The sequence below is a fragment of the Panicum virgatum genome, chromosome 3N, assembly GCF_016808335.1.
Source record: "Panicum virgatum strain AP13 chromosome 3N, P.virgatum_v5, whole genome shotgun sequence".
Taxonomy (NCBI): Eukaryota; Viridiplantae; Streptophyta; class Magnoliopsida; order Poales; family Poaceae; genus Panicum; species Panicum virgatum.
The window spans coordinates 53,050,712-53,062,838 of record NC_053147.1 but is presented as its reverse complement, the minus strand read 5'-3'; the positions used below and the strand labels follow the sequence as shown (position 1 = coordinate 53,062,838).

Genomic DNA, 12,127 nt, shown 5'->3' with positions numbered 1-12,127 from the left:
CGCGCCCTCCCGGCGCCCGGTTGCTTGCGGCCCTGCTGGGCTCGCCGCCCGGCCGAGCTCGAGCTCGAGAGGCCGACGGCGGGCAGGGACGACCGAGCCAGCGAATAGGATCGGACCTGGCCGGCCGGCCGGCGGGGCCCGTGGCATGGCCGTGGTGTGGGTTGTTGCCTGGGGGGCCTGCGCAGCGCCGCAGCGCACGGCACGGCACGGCACGGCAGGGCTGGGCGGGAGCGGCACGCAAAGGTCGCTCTCGCTCTCCTGGTGGACGTGGACCGGGCCGCCGCTTCAAGGTTTCAACGAAAGCGAACCTGTCTGCGCGCCCCGATTTGACCGCCCGGCCAGCTCCGGCTCCGGTTCCGGTTCTCAGCTCGCGCGCGCGTGTGTGTGTGGACGTGCGACGGCGCGCTCGGCTCGGGCATGGGGCTGTCCTTTTCCGTTTCGGACCCGGAGGGAGCAGGGGGAATCTGCCCTGCCGGGATCATGGCGGGGGCAGGAGTGTGTGGACAGAACGGACGGACTACTTGACGGGGTATTTAGTTGCTGAAAAAGTTTGAATTTGGTTACTATAGCACATTTTATTGTTATTTGATAATTAATATCTAATTATAAATTAATTAGTATCATTAGATTCATCTCGTTGGAATCAGTTAGACTATATAATTAGTTATTTTTTAACTGTATTTAATGTTCTATACATGTATCCAAAAATTCGATGTGACGAGTACTGCGCAAACTTTTTTGAAAACTAAACGCCCCTTGAATGAAGCTCAGTAAGAAACATCTCTTCAAATTGGAAATCCCTGAAGCTTTATGTAAACATGAATCTTTTTTCTAACAAGTCTTACATTCCTCACTCGGACAGTCAGACAGTTAAGGCAAGCACGAGCCGTGGACCGTTTAGTTACCAAAAATTTTCATCCAAAAATTTTTACCTCTCTTTTTAGACACATGCATCAAGCATTCAATATAGTTAAAAAACAAAACTAATTGCTCAATTTGGATGTACACGACGAGATAAATCTTTTGAGCCTAATTAGTGCATGATGCGGTTAGAGGCCTCAAAAGATTCGTCTCTCGATTTCCAAATGAGTTCTGAAATTATTTTTTTAATTAGTGTCTGAAAATTCATCCCGACATCTAGTCAAACATTCGATGTGCAATCACCAACTAAACACACCCACATGACAGGCACACCATCTGTTGACGGCTACCTGAGTGCCCTGAACTGAACGCGCCTCGGCAGGCACGCGAACGAAACGAGGAAGAACCCGCACGCCAATCCCCACCGGGGCCCATCATTTCAGCGGCGACCGGCAGGAACCAGTCGGCCGGACTTGAGCCCGGATTCCCCTCGAGCGTACGCAACCCGCGACGCCGACGACGACGTCACGGCTCGGGCCGGCCGCCGTGCGCCGGACGCAACGGGAAGAACGGAAGGAGCCTTCCAGTTCCGGATCTGGGCGGCCGCCGTTGCGTTGCGGCTGCCGAGGACAGGACGGGCTCGACCTGGAGGCGGTTGCGTGCTGGGCTGGGCGCGCGCTCGGCCGGCCGGGGCTCGCCTCCCCCTGGCTCATGATTGAGCTAGCTAGCTCTCCGTGTCAGCTTCCCCTTGGCCTCTTGGACCGTACTAGAATCCCAGGGACGCGGCCGGGCCCGGGGCCGGCGGGGAGCCGCGCCGCCGCTCCATGTATCGCTGGTTGGTTGGTGACGGGCACGTGCCAAAATGCGCCGGCCGGTTCATACACTGTTTCTCATCGAGTCACCGCTACGCTGAATACGATGGCCGCTTCTCGTTTTGGCCCATCTCTCAGTGTATAAGTCAGTAGTACAACTCGAAACACACCCCCATTCAGAAGCACATGCCGGCAACAACGTAAACTTCTCGAACAAAATTTTCCACCATTTTTTCAAGTGCTCGGTTCGATCAGTTCCCTACTAAACACCCTAGAGTATAAATTCTATTCACTCAACTATAAGTCTATAAAGACATACTAGCGTGTACAGAATAAACTACATGGCCGTATACAAGTTTCTGAACCTGTCCATCAACTTTGATCCAATCGTGCGTGCATTCTTGCAGGTCTTGGCTTAATCTACCACCGCCACTGGACAGCCGAGCCGCCGGTGAAAAGGCACACGCAGCCTGATATCTCGTTGCGTGCGCCCTCGCGCCATCACCAAATTGCCAACAACCACACGACAACGTCTGTCCTCTCTGGTGGCGCCAGATTCTTAAAACAATGGCTTAACCAAACTTGCAAGTCTAGAAAATCACGGCAAGCTGATGTCAACGCGACAGGAACTGGCGTCGCAGGACATCACAAATACCGCATACAATACCATATCGGAACAGCAGTTGAAGAGTGACCTAAACATGACGGGGAATGGAGGAAAGCAAACCATATTCATAAGCACCGGTTTTCGGAGAAGTAACATGGTAACGGCGAAGCCGGGGAAGACGGAGTTCTGGAGGGGGACAAAGATGCTATGAACTGATGTGAGCAGGAGGGGGCAGGGTGGCACCTGGTAGCAAGCAATGATGTCCGCTTGGATCACGGAAGTTGATTTCTACATGCACATTGTTTTCATTTTGTGGACAGAAAACTCAAAATATTGGGGTGAAGTAACTCTGGCCTCGGCATTTCATTGACCTTTTCAGGTTGCGTATGAGCTCTTCCTCGAGTCACTAATTGACTTTTCAAGCTGCTACTGCTGTTTCGCAGCTGCGGAAGCGGTGTCTGATGCTGATGGCGATTCTGATTGCGCACAGGCCCTTATAACCGCCTCATTCTGAAAGAAAAAAATGCAAAATGTGAGAAGATCCAAGTGACAGACACAAACTACAGGAGACTAATGAATTCCAAAATGTGCAAAAAGGAAATACTACTGCTTATTACTTGCTAGTATAGTAGTACATCAACTAAGTCACAGTATTCACAAACATAAATTTTGAATAGGAAGCAACAGGCATGAGATCCATCTGTTGAGCATTGTTTGACTTCAATCAATTGGATTGAAGGACCCGTTTGATACCAAATGAGTAATCAATGCCTCAGGAATGCCACCTACTGTACCCACATAACAGGATCACTAGTACTAATATAGACTTTACTGACATTTTGAATCATGAACACACCTCTGTTTTCAAATATGAGCTATGTTCCAGTTAACAAGGATCTTGGGATCAACTTGAGAATGGCAAAATAATGCCCTTTTAATATATTTTTCTCACCGTCTTTATCCACATAAAATATATGTAATGACTGATGAACATGACTTAAAACCATAGTGCATTAAGCTCCATAAATCTAAATCAAACAAAGCATGGGTTGATTCAGTACTTTTGTGCAGTAAAAACTGCACAAAATGAGAGGTAGTGGTTCTGGGAAAAGAAATGTATCATCCTAAACTGAAATAAATCAAAAGGATGGGGATTTGAATTTTCTTTACAAGAGTAAATAATAAAACAAAGAGACTTGGGCAACTGGAGATTCTTTTTTAGACCAATGCAAAATGGGCCAAAATCCAGGTCTTCAAAACAAAGAATCTCCTGTTATACATATACCAGAAGCTGAGTGAACAACTAGTAACAATTCTTGAACATGCAGGAGAGCTGCACATCATTTCTCAATAAGAATTGTAACAGTACAACACCACACACGCAACACACCCAAAACACACCACACGACCTCTACAGACTATCTATAAGAGGTGTGTCATACTCAAAATAGTTAATGACGACCAACACTCAGCAGGCCCTAGAAAAGGCTCTGGTGAATTATCCCGAGCTGCACAACAGTACTAATGGTCCAAATAAAGAATTATACAGTACTAGTAATGGCTGTATCAGGTGTCCAGCAACAATTATCCAGGCCCATATATTGATATGTTACACGCAGCAATGTAAGCAACCTTATCAAGGTTTCTAGACAAACTTGACCTGTAACAACCTAGACTCAAGGATCATATAAATTTTCGAAAAAAGGTCCAAGACTTCAATGGATTAATTGAGGAAATTCTGGAATCTGGAGCAACTAGCCATTGCTAAACCAAGTGTTAATGCAGAAAACATACAGCAAAGCAGAGCAATGTACTAAGGATGCTATCTGCAGCAAATGATTCTGAATGCTTGTAGGACCAACACTTCAGAGAAGTGAAGTACATAGTCAAATAAAATGGACAAAATATTTTTTATAAGCTATACAATTGAAAAATTGGTAGCATAAAATCCCCGGGAATGCATCACAAGTAGCTAAAGTATCTTTAGAGAATTTGGAGGGCATTCCTAGTTTGCAATTTTTCAGGTGATGGTAATCCCAACATAGTCCTAGTGAAGCAACTAACTAGGTCCTTCCCTAGTGTTTGGTGACCATGATGGTAGATTGCTAAGCAAAGATTGTTCTTCGTTACTCTACGGAGACAGTGCTCAGCTGTAGATCAGCACTCTGCTCAAGGCAAAATTTTTCTTTAAGTTTAGCCATCAACATGTGTGTGTCACGACCCTTGTTAGTTTCCTATCAGTATGTTCATATTTCATCAGATCAAAATTTAAAAGATTAGCTATGCTCGGTTCTCCATGAATTCACATTTTACTAGTGAGAAACCATTTCCCACCTACTCCACTGGCCTTAGCTATATCTCTATCACCATGTTGTACTTCTTGAATCTCATTAACCTTTACAATGCAAAAATCCCTGCAGCCAGCTGACAAATCGTTTGCTACCAACCTCATCTTTCATATTCAGCTTATCACTCAGATTTTATGGTTAAGCTGTATTTCTCTATTTCACTCAATGATTTATAATTAAAATCCTGAACCTTTCACTCAGTGAAAAACATAGATTGTGTACGTGTGATCTAGGTCAAGGATAATGAGGGAAAGCAAGTGATTGTGGGACTCTGATGCCTCATGAACGCACATACATTATTTTCACTCGATCAAAAGTAAACAGTATATTTTGCAATCATGAATATCTTGTTAACCAAAGAAAATCATCCTGGTGATTTTTTTATCAATGGATGGAGATATTTTTAGATATGAGCACCTAACCTTAACATGGCAAATCCCTTTAATTCATACCCGGTTGCATCTATTGTGTGGGTCTTGGAAATGACAATTTGGGTGATCAAAGCAGTGGTAATAACTAGACTTCTAGTTATCTAGACTTGTTTCAGAACTCTAAAATGAATCTTAAATCCTGGTCACTTGTTATGTGTTAATATAAGATATTTACTGATATAGACTACTAGTCTTGCACAAATGGTCAATAATAGGATCAGAGTGCCAGCATTGAATTAATGGGCACTAGAATCAGAGTTGGCTTAAACACCAGGAGTGGAGGTTTTCAAGAAGTTGTGTGAGAGCACATACGCGCCTAATATTAGGAGTCCCAATTGCTGCCAGACTGCCCCTAAGGATCTCCACGACCCTCTTTAGTTTACTTATTGAGAATGCTTAGGAAGGTGAAGAAAATCATGCGAAGATGGAGGATATTCAGATATGAATCAAGCTAAAACCTTTTTGCTTTCTTTAACTCTTTTGAACCCCCCACATTTGTTGTTATATGTTCTTAGATGTTTATAAATTTTCTCAAGAGCTAAAAAAAGATAACTTTGACTTGAACCAATCTGGTAACCAATCCTCATCCCATCCCGGGACAAGAAATTTTGCCCTGGATGCACCTGTCGTATACCTGGATGATCTCTACCCACATACAGATCAACGAACTCATTCTACTTTAGCATATTGTTGTTTACAAAATTGGCAAATGCAAGGATAAGATGCAAAAAGAAAAAAATCCTTAACATCCCTAAATGACACCTGCAAATATTATTTAGATGCAGTAATCCATTTCCTAAAAAAGAACTATTATTACCGAATCTGGAAGCACTTAACTGTTCCCATGCTAGTGAATCTACATCAGGACATTTTGTGCAAGTTTATTTTTGTAGAAGTAACTGCATTTTCATTTTTAGGTACCTGACTGATTTATGTTATCCTTCAAAAAAAATTCCAACTGGAGATAGTTTGTTACCACTAAAGGGAAACAGCAATCAAACAAATAGCCCCTTGTGCAAACCCAATTTCGATCACACAAAAATAGAGCAACCCCCTCACTGCCACTAGGGAAAATTCCCCCGAATTAGACCATTTCCTAGAAGTTGTAGCAATTGTAGCCTTGTAGGTATCTGATTTATGCTCACAGGCACTAGGAAAGAATCCCCATAACGATTCGGTAGGGCTAAGAACAATATTTTCTGACTTTTGGCCAAACTGCTCATCCCCTCCCAGAACCACATTTTCTCTTCAATCACAGACCTGCACTCCAAAATCGAATTTTTAGTTGGTCTAAAACAATCGAATACATGGCGCTGCGCGTCGTAATAACTAATCACCCATGTCCACAGGCAAACCAGCACCGCGCATAAGATTCAAGCATCACCAATTGAACCAACTTCTTGGACCTAATACACGAACCGCGCATGGATGGTGGGTATGGCGAATCTATCATCCCCCATAGCATCGGAGAGCGAACGGAACGGAATGGGAGGGGAGAGTAGGGGAGGAAGCGAGCGGACCTGCCAGAGCCTCTTGAGGCGCTTCTTGGCGTTGTTCTTCCGGGTGGTGGTGAGCTTGATGCGCTTCCACAGCAGGCCCGGCCCGTCGTTCCTCTTCACCACCTCCAGCGCCCGCGTCGCCCAGAACGCGCCCCCGAGCAGGCCCCCGCCCGCCATCGCTGCTAGTCGGTCCGCCTGTTCTTCCTCCTCCTGCTGCTCCGCGCGTATTAGCGTTGGCGTTGGCGGCGGCGACGGCGGCGGCTCTCGGGTAGCGACCCTCGCTGGTTTGGGTTTGGGCCTTGGTGGGCCCGCGTGTTACGAGTATGGTGGCTGCCCGTGGGCCGTGGGACCATCATTAAAGCTATATGCAATCGTTATACTCTAATAAATTTATCTTCTAAAAGAAATATTATGTCCTAATCATCAAAATTCTCTCCTCTATCTCCAGTTTGGCCGCACCCATTCATTATCTATACCTCCCACTATATTAACTATCATCTTGTGGTGCCCGTGCGTCATTTTCCCCCCATTTTTTCCCACCGAGCCCTCTCTCCCTTCCATTCTCTCCCTCCTCCCATTCTATCTCTCTATCTTCGGACCCTCTCTCCCGATCCGTCCCTCCCTCATGGGCCCTCCACTATCCTTGCGCACCGGCGGCCGGCTCTCCCTTCCTCGCCGGCCCACCACTCTCCTCGTGCGCCAGCCTTTCGTCCCTCCCTCCCTCGCCGGCGGCTGGCCTTCCGACCCTCCCTCGCTGGCGGACGGCCACGCATCTCCTTCCCTTCTCCCCACAGCCACCTCCCTTGCGCTCGCATCTCCTTCCCTTCTCCCTGCGGCGCGAGGTGGAGCAGCAGCATTGGACGAAGCGGCGACGCGGAGGCCAGCCATGGCCATGGCCCGGGGCGCGGCCGGAGCGGCGGGCCTCCTCGGCCCGGGGTGGGCCTGCGCACGGCGGTCCTCCTCCTGCCGGCAGAGGACGGCGCGCGCGGAGGTCGGCCATGACTAGGCGCGCAGGGCCCCGGCGGCAGCACGCGGCCACGCGTCCGTGGCGGCAAGTGGTGGCGGCGCGCATCCACGGCGGCCATGGTCTATGCGCCCTCCCTCCTCTCTCCCTCGGGTGCCCATTCTCGCCGCGCCCCTCCACCGGCGGTGGCCCCAACGGCGAGGTCGATCGGCGGCTCCCACTGTGGATAGCCTAAAAGGTTGTATGGGCACTTGTTTTACATGAGGCACAAACCGAAACCTATAGTAACAAATTGGGCGGGCTTGGCGGCCGAGCAGCCGGTACACATCATCACAAAATTTTGGGCTCGTGCGATGGTGATCCTTCGGCTCGCGGCGCCTGGCGAGGATGGTCGGTTAGATTTTTACGCTTCTGCTGGCGAGTTTCACGTTGACTGTCTTGTGCTGCGTTACCTGTACTAATAAGGCATGCCACGTGTTTCGCATGTCATCACATGTCGATACGCTGGCTCTTCTGTATCATTGCTCTTCTTCCCTAGCCGCGGGCTACCTTGGAGAAGTTCTCTGTTTACGTATTCAAGGTCCTCCCTCGTTTGGCTTGAAGGCAAAGTTTTGGTTTGCTCCGCGCCCGCTTCCTGTTCTTCCGTCACTTTCTTTTTTTGTTGTCTTCGAGAGATTTGATGCTCCCTTTGCTCCTCTTCCTTTCGCCACTGTGCAGGTTACATGCGACTGGTCGTGTTTGCAACCGCTCCTTGTACTAATCTTCTTTGTTTATTTATTCTTTTGTAAGCACTCACTCCTTACACTCATCTTAGACCAAGGATAATAATTTAGCCGGCTGCTTACTGCAACATGTATAGTAGTTAGTTTGTTCATTATTAATATATGATCAACATATCTCTCTCACAAGTTTTCTTGATTCCAGTGTCAAAGCCGGCTGTAAGTTTACAGCCCGCTTCCCCTCTCTTTACTCGTCTCTCTCCTCCACCTCATCATTTAGCCTGCTTACAGCCTGCTGTAATACTTGCTCTTATTTGTTTCTTTGTTTTCCTTCTTTGTAGGTCCCTGTCTGCTTTTCCGATCCCAAGTTTTGGAAGGAGTAGATGCTTCCTGCTCGTTGCCAGTAGCTCTACTGTCGTATCCTCTTTATTTCTCTGATTCGCGAGTAGATGTCGAGCTTTTATCTTCTTGATTTGTTTCTTGCTGTGTTGAGTATGCCTGCTTTGCTGAATACTGTGGGACCGGAACGGGCAACCAGGGGGTTGAATGGGAGCATTCAAAAATTCAGCGTTCAATTCACAGCCCCGAAGCCCTCTCTTCTAATCGCCAAGATAACACGAGTCAACCGATGACACGCTTATCCTAGGAACGATTAGGAATCTTTAACACAAAGCGGAATCAACCGAGATATAAACAAACTGAGCAAGAACTAGCGCCAAAGCTTCAATTGAACAAGCAAGTAAAAGCTTAACCGTGACTAGAAAAAATAAGCTCAACTAAAGTACTGCTTGTCTAAACAAGTAATCAAGTACCACTACTAGAGCACTAGAGAAAACAGTGTGAAAAATAATTTAAACCGGAAATCAGCTAGTAGCTAATCATGTGAAGCAAACAAATTGCAAAGCAGAACCAGCTGTTGGGCTACACTCAATTATATGGCCATATATACAAGTAAATCACAACAACTCTCTATACTCACTTAAATCAACTAAAATAAGTAAATCACATCTACATATGCAAATCTTAAGTACTATATTTGAGCTCAAATGGTTATAAAAAAAAACTCCAACATTTTTCCAATCTAAAAACTTCACATTTCTCTATTTATAAAGCAAGAAATGAGCTACACAAGCAATGAAAGATGAGAGTAACAAGCTCCTAACCTTTAGAGCTGTTAGATGGACGGGAGAATCAAGAGCCCCACAAATCGTTGAGGAATGAGCAAGAACTCCCATCCGAGCCAAAAATAGTAAGAGCGAGTAAGTTGAATGGCTCGGGCGGGGGAAGGGAAATGTGATAAGGGGTCAAGGAGTTTTGTACTGGTTGGAGGCACTAACCGGTACCAAGGGCACTCATTTGTCCCAGTTGGTGGCTCCAACCAGGACAAAAGGCCGACCAACTGGGACAAAACCCCCTGGCCCCTGCGTGCAGCCCCTAGCCATTGGACTTGAGACAAAAGCTCCCTTTGGTCTCAGTCAGTTCTGTAATAGTGGGCGGTCAGTTTAGTCTTACAAACCGGTCAGATCGGTAGGTTCAACTTCTTCAAATTGCAAATTGGATTCCACCATTACATAGCTCTCATCATGACGATTGAAATACATATATAAAACATCCAATTCGGAGTTCGGATGAGAGAGTTATGGTCTCGGAAGAACTGCACCCCGAGGAAACATGTTAAGCAGGTACGTCAAACCAGTTAGACCGGTCTATGCTGGGCAATCCGAGTTAGAATTTGTATTTTGCGCGGGATTTGTATATTCTTGGATTCCTAATGGGGCAAGACCTACCCCATCTAATAAATATATATAAAGGGCACGACCAATTGAGGGTCCAACCCAAACGAATCTATCAAATACATTTATTTTTGGGTAAATTTTATTTTTGACCATCCAACTATCACCTGAGTTTGATTTTGGTCATCAAAACTCCAAATTGGATATTCTTAACCATCAAACTATCAAAACCGTTTATATTTAGCCATTGGACGGTTTTGCTAGGTGGTTTGGGTGACGTGGATGCCACGTGGTGGTGGTTTTGATGACGTTGACATCACACGATGGTTGGACCCACCCATCACCCCTCTTCTCTCTTCTCTTCTCTCCTCTCCTCTCCTCCCCTCTCTTAACTAATTGATGCTTCACCACTATTCCTCAGTTCTCGTATCTAGCTTCTTTTTTTTAGAAGACAACTTTTGAACATAAGTATTACCAACTTTCAAGATATGTGTACAAAACTTCATAATTGATTTTCCAAAACTTTAGAACACTAGTATTACTAACTTTCAATATATATGTACAAAACTTTATAATTGATTTTACAAAACTTTTAACTCATATGTCAAAAACTTTTTTTGTACCTTTTACATCAAATTTATAAATGTTGATGTCATTAATAAAAGAAATTTTAATACAAAACTCTAAACTTTAGCCTTTACCTACATCATCCGTCCATTTGAGGGGCGGCCACCGCGCAATGGTAACAAGCGGGCAGCCCACATCCTCCTTGGCTGGTCCCGGACTGAATCACATTGCACGGCCCGCGTATTAGAATTCTGTAATTCTGCATGGGGGGGGGGGGTTACGCCCAAAAGGTCCCATCGTCCGTTCTCTACTAGTACAAGTCCCAATGCTCGTTCGTAAGAATTTTGCCAACATATTACATAACACACAATTTTATGAGGATGTTACAAACTTTCACAAACAAGCTGAAATTCAAACTACATACACATGAAAGTACTTGCACGAATAACTAAAATGGTAGCCATAATGGCTAGTATTACTAGTTGGCACGTACACTTATTATCAGTGCTAGCTTGTAATATAAGCATGCGTGGATAGTCACTAGGGTATCCATGTTGTTTAATATCACTTGAGCTAGATAGGAGGGTGGATGAGTGTCTTTAGGTAGTGAACATGCGAGAATCGAAGGATTTGAAATTTAACGCAGTGAAAGTGTAAATCAGCATCAAGTTGTAGCTTCGCATGTATTATGCCTACCTCTCCTAACTGGCTTACTACGGTGTAGTATTGTACCCGCGGCTTCACCGAATATCTCACAGTGCCATGTGACTAGTTTAAGCATGTCCTTGCCAGTCACAGTGCCCCATGATGAACACTTGAATAAGATTGATACCTTTACACATGAGTCTAGGTCATGGAAGTTCCCCTTTGGATGCATGATACGAGATCGTTGAAAAACGAAGTTGGCCAAGGCAAGATTTGGTACACCACAAAGTCATGAACACCAAAGCACTATCATTGATAGAAGGTCCATATTTAAGGGCATTTGCTTAGGCTCAGATCATCCTGGTATATATAAATATTATTCCCAATTTTTTTAGTATTTAACTATCAAAATGGTAAAAATACACCACCATTATGTGATCTCTTCTCTATTGTAGTTAATCATACTCAGAATACATTAAATCTCATAGTTGAAAGTAGCCAAGCAATTTTCTTACATTCTCCGGAATCACAATGGTACATAATGGAAAGCATCACATATGTTCCCATCAAAAGGAAACTACATTATTCCAATAATCTCCAAATCAATTTGCAAACTATAGAAAGATACGAAGTCATAAAAACTATTCTTAATTATCTTCAATTGCACATATGCAAGCACGGGATTTACCATCACAGATTCAATCTTGTAATATTGGCACATTAATTGGTGGAAGAGCAGCCATGCTATTGCGGTATCCAAACACACAGGACATGCCCCACGGATTGCCCCATTCCTTTCCAATATTGTCCACCTTGCCAGTGGCTATGTCATAGCGTAGTATCTTGCTTGCTCCTATATTCAATTTCGGTCACACTCCAAGATAAATCCAACGCTCACTCTCTAAACCAAGTGGTTGCACAAACCACCTCTCGCAGAACTT

At 45.3% G+C, this 12,127-nt stretch overlaps 1 protein-coding gene across 1 annotated transcript; it reads right to left on the bottom strand.

The window, feature by feature from the left end:
- Nucleotides 1-2,232: 2,232 nt before the first annotated feature.
- LOC120666164 lies at nucleotides 2,233-6,882 on the bottom strand. Its single transcript, XM_039945952.1, has 2 exons — nucleotides 6,580-6,882; nucleotides 2,233-2,790 (listed from the first exon to the last, which is right to left on the bottom strand). Exons 1-2 carry the CDS (start codon nucleotides 6,733-6,735, stop codon nucleotides 2,707-2,709), a joined length of 240 nt encoding a protein of 79 aa, XP_039801886.1. The 5' UTR covers nucleotides 6,736-6,882; the 3' UTR covers nucleotides 2,233-2,706.
- Nucleotides 6,883-12,127: the final 5,245 nt, after the last annotated feature.